Source organism: Pseudophryne corroboree, chromosome 1 (assembly GCF_028390025.1).
Source record: "Pseudophryne corroboree isolate aPseCor3 chromosome 1, aPseCor3.hap2, whole genome shotgun sequence".
Taxonomy (NCBI): domain Eukaryota; kingdom Metazoa; phylum Chordata; class Amphibia; order Anura; family Myobatrachidae; genus Pseudophryne; species Pseudophryne corroboree.
Window position 1 is genome coordinate 951,377,516 of NC_086444.1, and position 15,964 is coordinate 951,393,479.

The 15,964-nt window shown below is 37.0% G+C and overlaps 1 protein-coding gene across 3 annotated transcripts in view; it reads left to right on the top strand.

The window, feature by feature from the left end:
- The window catches only part of SPOCK3 (SPARC (osteonectin), cwcv and kazal like domains proteoglycan 3), a 504,342-nt gene extending 488,708 nt beyond the window's left edge, over positions 1-15,634 (top strand). For all 3 annotated transcript variants that reach the window (XM_063920424.1, XM_063920425.1, XM_063920423.1), the window contains 3 exons: positions 191-253; positions 5,277-5,414; positions 11,939-15,634. In XM_063920424.1, coding sequence (XP_063776494.1) covers positions 191-253; positions 5,277-5,414; positions 11,939-12,105 — 368 coding nt within the window. In that variant the 3' untranslated portion in view covers positions 12,106-15,634. The remainder of the gene's footprint in view (positions 1-190; positions 254-5,276; positions 5,415-11,938) is intronic.
- The last annotated feature ends 330 nt before the right edge of the window (positions 15,635-15,964 follow it).

Sequence of the window (15,964 nt, forward strand, 5' to 3'; positions counted from 1 at the left end):
AAACAGTATATATATAAACAGTATATACATTATATATATATATTAAAAAAAATAAAAAATATATATACACACACACCCACACACACAAAGTGACAGTGATCTTCATACCACATTATTGATGAGCTATTTCTGTAGTTTATTGATGATCAGGCAACAAAATGGACAGTTATGTTTTTTTGTTCTATTACAGATCCTCCTTGTCAAACAGAGTTTAGTAACATGCAAAGGCAGCAAGGATTAAAAAAGCTTCTTGGTAAGTAATAACACTTATTTTTTTTTATTTTTTTTTTAACTTTTTCAATAATTAGACATTTCTAAAAGTCATAACTAACCACTTTGTAGTTTTATAGTCATTCCCTTTTACATAATAAATATATCAATTGGTTTGATACATGAAATGGTTCAAAGCCATTCAAATTGTTATTGTATAATTATGCAGAATATATCATAATATGCATACATACACACTCACACAGATACTGTACACACATGAAACTATACACAATGCATGTTTGTGATGTGTCTAGTTTTAATGGACTATTAAAAGTAAAATGCAAACTGTTTACATTGCATCAAAGTCTCCTAATACATAGCTATCATTTACAAACATATGTATACAATTTTGAAGCTTATCTGAATTAAGACATAAACACTGGCAAATATATTTCCCTGTGCACATGAGAGTTTGCCCCAGTTACTGTCAAATAAAGAAGTTATAATACAGAATGAAGAAAACATTTCTGTGAACTACAGTAGATGGAACTTTACACATTAGGTTATTTTTAATGAAAATTCCCCATATTATGTATCTGTAATTAATAACTCTTACTTTGGGGATCTGCCTATGAGAGCTGATAAGGTAAGTCATATCAAACAAAAGAGAAAAAAAGAAGTCTCTGAGTGGCACACATAAGGGTTAAAATATAACTTTTATTAGTTTTGTTGAAACAGTTCTTTGGTAGCAGCAGCAAAAAAAATGCTAAAAATTATACACAAAAGTATATAAAGATTTGCGAATACAGAAACAAATGCGATAGAAACAAGAACAATTATCCTCCTGTGTATTCCTCATTATGATTATCCCATCAATGGGAAAAGGTGTATTGGTATTCTTTCTGTTAGGCTGATACATTACTAATAATGGTCTATTCTGTTATGAAGACAGAAGTTGATAAATGATAAAGTCAAACATTTAACCACATGATAATTTATAGTCAGTAGTTATTCTAGTGTAGAATGCAGTTTTTTTTACCATAACACATTGTCTTCAGGTCAGAAAATAATAATTTGATTCATTCCACAGGTCAGGATCAAAAATATACACACACAGTAATTAGGATAAATGCTTTGCCTCTCATCTGCAATTATCCATGCAAATAATTAGCCAGACGAATAATTAATCAGATGGGCTAGTGTTATTATATCCTGAAGTCCTACTTACCTACTTTTCCTGTCTCCTCTCTGAGAGAACCATGGAGGGAAGACATTGCTGGCCACTTCAGGGATGGGGTTGGGCTGTCATATCATTAGGCCCCATTCCCACCATGTGGAAAATGCTGCGATTTGTTGGTCCGTAGATAGGGAGTGGAGCTAAATGATGTTAAGTCATCATCAATGCACACTTACACAAGCTCTACTTGGTATAAATAACTACATCTGTAAACAGGTGTAGTCATGTTTCTGCACAACACTGCATAGCTCACAATCCCATCATCATGTCATCAGTGGATACTACGTATGTTAGAACATCCATTACAATGGTTATGCCTCTTCAGTCGGAAGAGAAGTGACTGCATTGTAATTGACTCTAGATCACCTGTAGTTGCATACAATTGGTTGTGGAGAATGCGCAGAGCAAAAACTATGCAAGATTCACTCTGCAAACTGACCTGCATTCAATTTTGCATCAAAGTATGTGTGGAACTGCAATGTGGCTGATTAGAAAGTATTGTATGCAATAACAGTGACTGCAACATTGCCTACTGTATGTACAGTTTGTAAGACTTTCTTTTACAAAATACATTTGAGCTAATTATGAAGTGTTAAAAAAATATGTGTTAACAGTTTTGACTTACAGTATTAGTAATAAAAGCAAAGGCATTAATTTACGACACACATGGCTCTCAATATTACGAGCCTTGTCCTGTCTTAATAATCATCACCCCCAATCAGCATTGACTATTTCCGCATTGATAGGACACATTTTGAAAGCATGTTAAGTGGATGAGTTAATGCTGGAATGAATAAAAAAAACTCTGTTTTGAAATGTAGCTGTATTATATAGTACCTTCCAGCATTATGAAATGTCCACACCCCAGTGGGATTGCTTATCATTTGTTTTGTGCTGGGGCACCCTCAAACTCCCTTACCTCCTTCTGAAATCACCAGTCTTCATTTGCATGCAGCACTGAGAAACTGATGACTTTTCTGCCAACCTACTGCAAGTTTATATAGAGGTCCATTACACACATGCATTAATATGCAAAGAAGATAAGTATAGGAAGGCAATTGCAGGACTACTGTTCAGAGCTCTAAATGGTATGGATTATCTCCTTTTGATGCAGTATTATAATCTTCATGAGTGTATAATGTGATGAACTGGACTTTGGGCCTAATTCAGACATTATTATTTATTAGCAGTTTCTTATATAGTGCAGCATATTCCTTTGTGCTTTACAATCAGAACAACAGATATAGAACAAAACTGGGCAAAGACAGACTGACATAGAGGTAAGAAGGCCTTGCTCACAAGCTTACAATCTATAGGGAAATAGGCATTGATACACAAGGAGAGATGCTACCTGTTGCATAATGGTCCACCAGATGACATCTAAGATGAAATGGCAGACTTGCCTACACTCGCCTTCAATACTTTCTTAACTCCCACAACTTACTGGACCCACTTCAGTCAAGCTTTCATGCCCAACACTCCACAGAGATGGCACTGACCAAAGTTGTGAATGATCTAGTCACTGCTAGATCGAAAGGCCATTACACACTACTTATTCTTCTAGATTTCTCTGCTGCTTTTGACACTGTTGACCACTCTCTTCTCATACAAACACTACAATCCCTAGGTCTTCAGGACACGGCCCTTACTTGGTTCTCATCTTACCTATCTAATCGCTCTTTCAGTGTTCACTTCTCTGATTCTACCTCTTCTTCTCTACCTCTATCAGTTGGAGTACCGCAAGGCTCAGTCTTGGGTCCTCTACTGTTCTCAATCTATATTTCATCTCTTGGTAAACTAATCAGCTCCTTCGGATTTCAGTATCCTTTGTACACTGATGATACTCAAATCTACCTAGCCTCCCCAGATTTTTCACCATTTGCATTGGCTCGTGTGATCAGAGAGAGGGAAAGGAGTGTTAATAAATTCAGAAACTGAGCAGAGCCTGGTGAACACAAGATCAAGGCAGTGGCACTCCTGGTGAGTAGAGGAGTCAGACCTATGGGTGAGGCCAAGAGAGGAGGTTAGAGAGGGGAGTTTGGAGACATGAACAGATTGTGGACTGTCAAGAGCTATATCGAAATCGCCCATAATGATGGAGATGTCAGGAGGGCGATAGATAGCTGCAACACGCAGAGAAAAGGGGGTGAAAATCCTGATAGAGTGAACTTCAAATGATGTGAATGCGAGTGATGGAACCTGAGGTAGAACAGTGTATGTGAAAAATTAGGACAGTAAGATTCCAACCCCACTACCTTTACTATTAGTATGCCTGGATGTGTGTGTGAAGTGGAAACCACTGTGTGACAGTGCTGCCGGGGAGGTCATGTCTGATTGTGTGAGCCATGTTTCTGTTATAGCCAGCAGATTAAAGTTGTGAGGTATGAAGAGATCATGGATGGATGTTAATTTGTTACAAACAGAGCGTGCATTCAATAAGGCACATTTTAGTGACTTGGAGGGGGATGGGAGACACGTGATATTTATGAGGTTAGATGGATTTCTATGTTGATTTGACATAGCTGAGTGAAAGAGGGACAAGTGGTTGGGGCCTGGATTTGGTGATATGTCACCAGCTGATAAAAGCAGAAGAGTAAGATAAATATTGGTGGATGTTTGCAAGTGTTTATTTTGGTGGCCAATTGTGGTTGTCAAAAAACTTGCAGAGAAGTAAGTATAAAGCTCATGAGTAGTTAGAAGAGGGAAGTGGAGAAAAGAGGCTGTAATGTGCACAGAGGGGTGAGTTTTAGGGTGAGTGTAGAATGTGTTAAATTTGGTGAGAATTCTATGAATTGAAATAAGAAACAGTAGTTTGATGAACATGCTGTGGTCGTTTGTGAGATAATTTTGGGTTAAGTGGTGTAGGAATAAGTTGTTTAAGTAAGTTACCTTTCCTTGTTGGTGCTCAATGTTTGTTCAACTGTTTTTTTAACTGTTCGGATAACACACTTCCTAATTCCACACTTATTAAATTAACGCAAGCTACCCCCAGCAAGCTATCCCCTTGACTGAATCTAAAGTAATACTGTATCTGATTAAGAACAGGCCTACCTCTGAACATTTGGTCACCCGATCGCTGTGCTGCAAATTTTGTTGTCCTTCGATCAGATAGTCGCTGCCCCAGGGGTAGTGTAAATTCACCCATGCAAGTGTGCGGTCGCATGTGTACACCATGTGAAAATGTCCCTCAGTCAGTAGACAGCTGCAAATCCATTCGCAACTTACCACCGAATGGTTTTCCCAGTGTGTGCAGTCTGTGCGCAGCCCAGGACTTACTCCTACAGTTCGAAAAGAACAGGCTGATCGGATCCGTAGCTGACGTCTCACAACCTCCCAGAAAACGCTTGGAAACGCCTGTGTTTTTCATGACACCCACAGAAAATGGCCAGTTACCACCCACAAACGGCCTCTTCCTGCCAATCAGCTTGTGAATGGCTACGTGATTGAAATTTTCACACCAGCTTTTTGCTGTTTGGCAATGCACGTGCACATTGCAGTGCATACGCATGTGCAGTCAATCGATAATCGCCCACTCTGTGAAAATGCACAGCAGTGATCAGGTCTGAATCAGGCCCTTTATTAATTGATTCAACAATGTAAAAAGACAACATGCGCATACACATCACCAACATTAGATAACAGGAGCTGATATCCTAAAGTAATACACCTGATCAATATAATTTATCCAGTCTCTTTTCCATGTTAATTGTATTATAGGAACTTTTATGTTGTTGTTGTTGTTATTATTATGATTATTGTTTTTGCTGTTGTTATTATTATTATTATTATTATTAATAATAATCATTACTATTATATATTTACAAAGGATACTACATTCCAGCATGTGATGAAGATGGCTATTACAAAGCAACCCAGTGCCATGGAAGTATTGGCCAGTGCTGGTGTGTTGATAGATATGGAAATGAAGTCACAGGATCCCGAAAAATGGGCTCTGCAGAATGCGGTACTTCTATTTTATATATATATATATATATATATATATATATATATATTGCAATGTATTAATATATAAGGCATCAATTTTATATAACCGGTGTAGATTTAGCACATTTCAATAAAATATAGTAAAAAAAAATTAAATACAAATAGTTTTAGTTTGTTATTCTTATAATGTTTTTACCATATGGTTTGTTTTCATAACAAAACAAACCTTAAGTGACTATGATAACTGCACAACTGACAGTTTATTTATCTATCTACAGTAGTATACAGAGCAGTTTTCTAGACATAGTGGAACTGAGGGCAAAAAGGACTCTGGTACCCTTTTCTCCAACCACCCCCACCCCAAAAATAAATGTATACCATCGCTTTTTGTATTAAAATTCCACCTGCAATTATATCTGTATGCTAATAACTTTGAGGGTTTTGAAAAATTGAGTTACAAACATTGAAGTTCTAAATATGCAGCTATATATAAAGAACACATTTATCACTATTCTAAATATATCTATTATTTTACTATTCTGTCTGTCTAGTACATGCAGATTGAGAGTCGGATGTTGGTGTGTTCCTACACTGCATGTTTCCTACTCATGGCTCCTTCAGCCACTAATTCTGCACAAGTTCCCTAACCTCGCTCAAACCACCTTTACCAGTATCCCACCTAATGCCAAAGTTTTTGAGCACCATGCGCTGTTTGTTTGGCCCCCTCACATATAGTACAAGCATACGTAACTACAGGGGTGTATTAAGAGAGATTGGGGTGGCTTCCCTCTTCTCTAGCTGGCAGTGCAGTACTCCAGGAAAATTAACACCAGAACATTTACAATGTTAGGACCCATATTTAAATACATAAAAAAGTGGACGATTTGAGCACAACAGATGAGTGTGTTAAGAAAACACAATCATAGATTAAACAACAGAAGGCACTTTAGTTTTATATATATATATATATATATATATATATATATATAACCTCCAACGGGTGTGTCATTCACAGGATGACTAATGATACTCTCACAGTGGCATGTACAGTAATGTTTCAGTGCCCATGGCACTTTCATCAATAAAGTGGACACTGAAAATTAACTGTAGATGCTGCTGTGAGAGTATCATTATTACTTCTGTGAGTGCCGCACCTGTTGGATGTCATGTCAATTCCATTGTGAGGGCACCCGGGTAAGTCAGGATTGTACAAGTAGAGCCAAACATCTATCTATCTATCTATCTATCTATCTATCTATCTATCTATCTATCTATCTATCTATCTATCTATCTCATATATATATATATATATATATATATATACAGTATATATATATATAAGGGGGTATTCATTACGTCAATCAATTCAGCAGCACCTCTAAGAGAGTCCCCTGTTAGTAGGACACAACAATATCTAAACTTAATACTTAGAGGGCATTAACAAGTGGAATGTTTTACACAATTCAATACAATGTATTACCAATATGTATCAACATCAATAATGGAGATACCATTGGAAATTTTCAAGGGGTAGATGTTATCATTGGAGAATTCTGATTTGGCCTCCAAGGTTCTTATTCAATATGTCAGATGTCCATTCAGTTCTGTAAACATACCCTCCCACCAAAAAAATCATCCAACAATAAGGTCGATGGCCAGATGTTAGGGCATCAGCATAGTTTTACTTTTTATTAAATAGAAAATAACATTAAAAGCAATTGCTTACAGTACATCAAATGTATAAAAGGAGGTGTCATTGGTAACACCAATTTGGAGGGATAAAATTAGCCTGATGGTTATGCCTTTGATTTTTGGCTGAACCTACCCCTTTCCCACATGGGCAGAGTTGCGTCATTAAAAGTGTGTTCTTTTCAAAACTTTCTTAGTGCATGTAGATGTTACTTTTTATTCAAAGTAAAACTGATTTATCTGCACTGCAGCCAGTAGCGGCTCTAGCCATGGGCAAGCAGGCTTTTTGCCCGGGGCGCCGCTACCCCGAGGGCGCTGCCATCACCATGGCAAGAGCCGCTACTAATCCACCCTCCCTCTCCCTCCCCGCTCCCTGGCTGCAGTGGACGCCATGTGCTCCCGCTGCAGCCGGCATCGCTGACTGATGCTAGAGGTCAAAATTGACTACTAAAGGGGGCACTGCTACAGGGGGTCAGCTACTGGGGGAAATTTAACTGGGGGCACAGCTACTGGGGGAACATCTATTGGGGGCACAGCTACTGGGGGCAAATCTACAGGAGGAACAAACTGGGGGCACTACTACAGGGGGCACTGCTACAGGGTGCAAATAAACTGGGGGCACAGCTACTGGGGGCAATACTACAGGGAGCACATACAGGGGGCAGTGCTACTGGGGGCACAGCTACAAGTGACACAACTACAGGGAGCACTGCTAAAGGGGGCACTACAGGGGGAACAGCTACTTGGGGGAAATTAACTGGGGGCACAGCTACTGGGGGCACAGCTAAAGGGGGGCACAAGTACAAGAGGATAACTGTGGGCATGCCCCTTCCCTATGAAGAAGCCATGCCCCTGTTTTGGGGCGTGCGCCCTTGGCATGTAGCAACTGTATTTTAACCGGGTGGGAGGGGTGCTACAGGAAACTTTTGCCCTGGCGCCACAAGATCTAGAACTGGCCCTGGCTGCCGCCTCTACTTGGGGACTGTGCCTGAAATTAGCATTCACCAAAGCTATTATGTTTCAATTAATCTCAGACTGACTCTTGTGCTCTAAGGACTTTACTGATAGATGGTTAGAAGAAGTCCTGTTTCCCCTTTACTGACCTCCAGGTCTTCTCCAGCTGCCAAATGTGCTGATTTCACAGTGCCTGCAAGAGACCATGGGCCTAATTCAGACCTGATCGCAGCAGTGGAAATTATTGGATTTGGTTAAAGCTGGGTACACACTGGAGCGATGTGTACCCAGCCAGTATGTCAATGACGTTGCTATCGACCACTGGATTGCACATATCGGGCATGCACACTGCCCGATATGTGCCAAACTGAGTGATATGTTGGTATAGAAAAGCGCATGTAAAAATTTGCAAAGAAATAGCAAATCTTTAGTAATTCCATGACCTCAGCAGAGCAGGATAAAAGTATTTAACGTATCATTCATCTTTACTGGATATGATTAAATAAACATTGTTTTACTTTTACTGAGATATATATATATTATACAATATGTACATTAGACAAGCATACAGCCTCTCTCTCTCTCTCTATATATATATATATATATATATATATACTGAAACTGAACTGGCGTTAATTCTGGCATTTTAAATCCGAACCCACTCATCTGTATTATATATATATATATATATATATACCGTCAGCAAATATAAATACTGTATTGAAGGTAGACGTTTCGGAGTATATACTCCATCTTCAGTACCACATACAGGATTGAGGACGGAGTATATACTCCGAAACGTCTACCTTCAATACAGTATTTATATTTGCTGACAGTCTCCAGTGCCGTTATTCTTGGATGCTATGTCATTGCTCTCATCTGGCACGGAGAGAAGTTGCTACATTTGTTGCGGAGTGCCGGCTGCCATGGACTGTTTATATATATACCAGCAAATAGAAAACCACAGCACTCGCCACCCCAGAAGCGGGGTGCAGTATCCGCACTCACCACTAATAGGGTGGGGTGCATGTAGCCCATAGCCACCTACTCAAAAATATAGAAACAAAAAGTTCAGCACTCACCAAAATGAGCTCACTTATCCTCACAACATCAATGAATAAATGAATAAATGATGGGGGTTTAGTTAGTGAATTGGCCAATGCACGGAAGCCTGCATACCGCTCGCCAAGGTACCCCACCTTCATGCAGGTCCTACACTATCACAAAATCATAAAAATTAAAACCTGGCAACTGTATCACATAATATAACTGCAAATATGCCCACTTGGTGTAAGGTGTACCTGCCATGAACTACATGGCTTTTAAAAGGTACACTAGTCACCTGACACTGGCTGATAAATTACTAAAGGGCAGCTGACACAGGTTTAAGATAATTGGGGTGCATGAACAAAGTTTGTGGCCACAGTTAATGAGTTAACCAAGGATTAACCCTGAAATATATATATATAGACAAAAAAGGATTACTCTCAATTTTGCGCTATAATTTCAGCAGCACCAGAGATGGAACCCCTGTTAGTGGGAAACCAATATATGCGTATGAACAAAACCAAGTATCCCTGAGCGCTAATATATGTCACTGTAAATTCAGTTCAGGAAGAAGCCATTCATTCGATGAATCAACCAATGTTCAATATGTCGAGGCCATTTAGAACTCAGACTATACCCTCTCACCAAGAATCTTCCAAAATGAAAGAAGAAAATCAGACATATATAGTTTTTCCCTTACTTCTTAAAATATATTAAAATACATAGATAGTATCATGTATATATATATATATACAGGTTGAGTATCCCATATCCAAATATTCCGAAATACGGAATATTCCGAAATACGGACTTTTTTGAGTGAGAGTGAAATAGTGAAACCTTTGTTTTTGATGGTTCAATGTACACAAACTTTGTTTAATACACAAAGTTATTAAAAATATTGTATTAAATGACCGTTAGGCTGTGTGTATAAGGTGTATATGAAAAATAAATGAATTGTGTGAAGGTACACACATTTTGTTTAATGCACAAAGTTATAAAAAATATTGTCTAAAATTACCTTCAGGCTGTGTGTATAAGGTGTATATGAAACATAAATGCATTCTGTGCTTATATTTAGGTCCCATCATCATGATATCTCATTATGGTATGCAATTATTCCAAAATACGGAAAAATCCGATATCCAAAATACCTCTGGTCCCAAGCATTTTGGATAAGGGATACTCAACCTGTATATATATATATATATATATATATAAAAAGCAAGTGTGAGCTAGATCAGAGAGGTTCTAAATCTGCCTAGCATCAGCTAAACTCCACAAACTCCTCCACTTACAATCCTATAGGGTTCTCAACCTTAAAGGGTAAACAACTCCAACACATTAAAGGTGCAATATACAGAGAAACACCTCATGATTTATTCTTCTTCATGTTTATTTCAATTCAAAACCTTCAGTCCCACTGTATGTCTCTGAATGTATTTTGTATGCTTAAATCTGTTTATTCTATCTACATATATTCAGATGTAAGATAAAAAAACAAACAGTAAATAATTGTTTTTTATTGAAAGATGTAAAAATTAAATCATAATAAATCCTAATAACTTTGGCTTGTCGCTGTTAGAAAGCATTAAAACATGATTGGTCATTATTTCTAATACAAAATAATGTTTCGGAGCCAAAATAAAATTAGTTTAATAAAAACAAAACAGTTTAAACAAAAAAGAAAACTTTTAAAACAAAAAAACAAAACATCTATCTATCTATCTATCTATCTATCTATCTATCTATCTATCTTTCAAAATCAGTCTGCAAAATATTCAGAAATAAAAGTACCAAATACTGTAATTTTTTAAACACAGCCTTTAAAATGGCAGTTAGGAGCTAATTAGCTGGTACTTTGGGGTCTATTTACAGTACTAAACTTTGGATGGAGATAAAGTGGACAGAGGTAAAGTACCAGTCAATCAGCTCCTAACTGCCATGTTACAGGCTGTGTTTTTGAAAATGACAGTTAGGGTCTGGTTGGCTGGTACTTTATCTCCATCCACTTTATCTCAGTTCAAAGCTTAGTAAATAGACCCCTTTATCTCTCTCCATTTTATCTTTTTTCAAGCTTTGATACATTTCCCCCAAGTTCAGAATTTTTTGCAAAATGATTTGGAAAGTTAAGGGAAGGTAATTAAAATAAATACCAATTTGAATGAAAGCATTGTCTATGCCAAAGGGGCCGAACACTATATTTTCAAAATAAAGAGAAGTTAAAATATACATCGTCCCCCCTGGCCAGAAGCAATTAATATGCACTTATCTTTGATTCACAGTGGAGGAAACTATTATGTGGGCTGAACAAATATTTGGTCAAATGACAGTGATGTGACAATTAAACTAAAGCTGATTTGTAGTGAATATTGATGCAATTTGCAAAATGGCTGATCACACTTAGATATTTTAATCATATTTTTTTGAATGCATCATATTTTTTAAGTACTGTTTCAGACCCTCCAACATGACCCGCCCCACTAGGTACAAAATGTTCTGTTTCTGGACTTCCCTCTTAATTTATGATTTCCATCACCTGTGTTGAACTAGTTAAATGATAAGAAAGCTGTTTCTTCACAAGTGATGACAATAATAAATTAAGAGGGAAGTCCAGAAACAGAGCATTTTGTACCTAGTGGGGCGGGTCATGTTGGAGGGTATGCTGTTTAGGTGTAGTACTCCAGAAATGTTATTTCTAGCATTAACAAAATATTTATTGTTAAAATTGTTATGTGGAAACTTATATGAAGTAAATGCATTTAAGATATTTTAATCTCATGGTTTTTGGCAAATGTCAATCTAACCACTGCAAAATTATTGATATTAAATATTTATTATATTTAATGGCAGGTACAGATTTAGAAACGTCAGGAGATTTTGGTAGTGGAGACTTCCATGACTGGTCTGATGATGAGGATGATGAAGATGAAATGATGAATGATGAAGATGAAATTGAAGATGATGAGGATGAAGGAGGTGATGATGATGATGAAGAAGATGAGGATGGGTATATCTGATATAATATAAAGCAAATTTATTCTATTTTTCATGTCTACCAAAAGACGTCAACTAAGAAATACCTTTTGCTCTCGTCCAAGATATAAAGGATTTGAAAACAAAACAAAGAAAAGATAACATGTTTATTTTGTATGACCATACCAAGTATCAAGCTGGAGTCATAGACTTTTGTTTCAGAGTCATTTATGTGCTTTTGAGCTTTTATATGCTTTAAACAAGAAGAAAACACATTGGACCTATAACCTGAAGAAAGTCCTGCAACCCCTACACGTAAATTAATTAAGGACAAGATAATTACCTGAAGTGTAAGGGACACTGTCCATTGTTTGGACTTCTGTGAATTTTCCAAATGGAAAGTTAAATGTACTAACTGAAAGTAAGAACTATTGGCTTGATGTAGATATAAAATAGATGAATTACTACGTTAGTGAAAAACTTTGACAGTGAAAATTTTCCTTATATTTGTTTACATTATTTCCTCAGATTATGCAGAAATGTGTTTGTTTGTTTGTTTGTTTGTTTAATTGGCTTTTAGATTTATTGTTTTATTACTTTAGAGTTTCCTTACAATTTTATTTAGAAGCATAGTAGGAAATTAGTTATTTAGTCAAGCAGCATGATGATGAGATTACTATAGATAACACAATTTATTACAAAGAGTATTTTTTACTTGGCCAGATAATCAGCATTGCTCTATTGAAAATATATTGTATAAGAAAGACTATGATATGCAATAGTTTGGAATAGGAATGTAGAGAAATTGATTAATTCTTCATATTATAACATGAGATGTCTATGATGTCTTTTACCATTGTATGGACTACTTACATGAATACATGAATAACAACAACAGTTCCACAAAACATATCATGTGGTTTATAAATTGTATGGGACTATATGCATACTGTATGTAAAATTATTTGTATGACCGAATGTTTTAATCTGAGTTACCTATTCTCATATATTATGTAAACCTGTTATTGTTTATAATTTTAGATGATATATTTGATACAAAACCAGTAGGCTTATGGTGGTAGGTCAGGATGAAGCAACCTGTAGCTCTCCAACTATAGGTGTATTAAAATTGACGGTAGTACATGTTGTAGTTCAACACAATCTGACAAGTTACATGTAGTTAAACAGATAATAAGGTAACTATACAAGAAGGTGTTTTTTTATTTTGGACATCTTTATTAACATTTTCCAGGAGCGTCGTTGTTGAGTTTGCGTTCCCCATCTGCAACTCCAATATATTTTGACACTGCCCTACCTGTCACACGCCATCACCCCAATTTTATCTGTTAACTGCTCTTGCCTAGTCACCTCTAGATCATATATATATATATATATATATATATATATATATATATATACCCAGACACACATTTATATTGAGCAGCTGCACAGTTGTTAAGGGCATGAGATAATAGTTATCTAACAGGCCTCTCTAAAAAGCTCAGGAACAGTGTGCCTTGCAAATCATTTAAAAAATATTTTCAGTGACTATATGCATCATATCCATTTCCACCTACTGTAAGGCCAAATGCATTTGAAACATAACATAAACTAGAGTCTCAAATCAGCAGAATCAAGATGCTTTATACTGTAGCATGTGTGTGTGTGTGTGTGTGTGTGTGTGTGTGTGTGTGTGTGTGTGTGTGTGTGTGTGTGTGTGTATATATATATATAGGGCTGGTCTTCAGGTTGCCGGTGGCCGGGCTCCTGACGACCACCATACCGGCGCCGGAATCCTGCCCGCCGTCGTACCGACAACCTTTCTCCCTCTTGGGGGTCCACGACCCCCCTGGAGGGAGAATAGATAGCATGGTGCGCGTAGCGTGCCACCGCACCCGCAGCGTGGCAAGTATAGCGAGCCCACAAGGGGCTCATTTGTGCTCACCCAGCTGTCGGTATGCCGATGGTCGTGCTTCTGGCGCCGGTATGTCGGTCGTCGGGAGCCCGACCGCTGGCAACACATACTACACCATATATATATATATATATAGTTCAATCCAATTGTGTGTAAGTTCTCACACCCAAGAGTAAGAATGGCACAGCTGCACTTTACAGCAGCCTAAACTTGCACAAACATGCCCGCTGCTCCATAGGGCTGTAAGCAATTCAAAGAGAATTTGGGATGAAATTGAGCCACAAGGGGTGTCGGCTCAAGTAACTTTGTTGGCATTGAAACACCACTGCAATGGTAACCCACACCCTTCGCACTCAGTTGGATTGACCCCTTAGCATGTATAGATATATACACAATTTTTGCCTATATATATATATATATATATATATTTATATTTATTCATTTATGGGTCATTCCAATTGTGTTTGGCACTTTACCGCAGTATGAACTTGGGCAAAAGTACTGCCCTATAGGGCTGCAAGTAATTTTGATTGAATCTGGGCTGAAATCGGGCCATAAGGGGTTTGAGTTTGTGTGCATTGCTGGTATTTAAACTCTGTGGCAACAGTAACTTTCACCCTTCACACATAGTTGGATTGACCCCTTAGTAGATACAGTATATACTAAATGAATGCCTTGCGTGCTGGATCAATGCATGTCTGTGTATAAATAATAAATAAATACATATATATATATATATATATATATATACAGTATATATATATATATATATATATATATTCATTATTTTATCCATATTAATAATATGATTTCAATATTTTCCAATAAAAAATTCCAATTGCGGTTTTTTCTCACTGTATTTTGAATTATTAAACCAACATTTATTAGATATGGGAATTGCCAAATGCATGATTTGTATACATTGATTGACTTTGCTAACCATGATTCTCAGACAGCCATGAAGGATCTTTGAAGTCATCTAGTCCTTGACCAGCCACTCAGAGAACTTGGTTAATGTGTTTACAGTAAAACAGCTTGAATGATTTGGTATTGTGCCACTGTGTTTGGTTAAAGACTTATTTAAGAGTATTTTATATTTTCTAGTTGACAAATAAAAAGCATTATGCAGGGTGCCTTGTACAATGAAAATAAAAAAGGCTTTTATTAGGCATGAGCTAAACCACCACCTTATCTACTAACAGTAAAGCTACAGGAAAGAAGAAATGTTGTTTGATTTTATTCTTTATTGTTATGTAATGTAGCTACCATGTGAAATGGATAATGCTTATGATTACTGTGTATGTTTGCATTTAATCCTTAAGAGTATAAAGCTTACTTTAATCATTATATTTACATTGGCATGTTGTTTCATTGTGCAAATCGTAAACAAAAACTCCACTACCTTCTTGTATATCAGTAGTATATCCACAATAACATGGGAACAACGTGTATTTCCACACAGTTGGCCATTTTCTTTAAAAGTTGCTGCCCTGGAAATTCGTATTTTACATTTTTTCTTTACTACAAGGAAAGTAAATAATTTTATTTAAGGAGTATTCTTAACTAAATTTAATGTTTACCTAATTGAGTAAGAAATACAATGCATTTTCTTTTATACAGTTTATGTATAGTTTGCAAAATAAAGGCTCTTGTAACCATTTGTGGCATTTTATTAAGTTCCTATTGGGTTTATAATTTAAAATATGGCTTGGTGTTAATAAAATTGTTCTCTCATTGAAAATGGAAAGTGAAAAGTTACTGTAAATAACAAATGCATTCTCAAAATATGTCTCCACTAGTGACTGATATGGGGCTTTTTCAAAGCCATAAAATAACTGTAAACTGCACACAGATGTACCATGTGTTCAGTGGCGTAACTACCACCTCCGCAGCCACTGCGGAGGCTTAGAGGTGCAGGGCTGCGGGGGCGATGCGACTGATTGCTGCTGTGTGTGAGACTGAGTCTGGGAAGGAGCTGAAAGGCACAG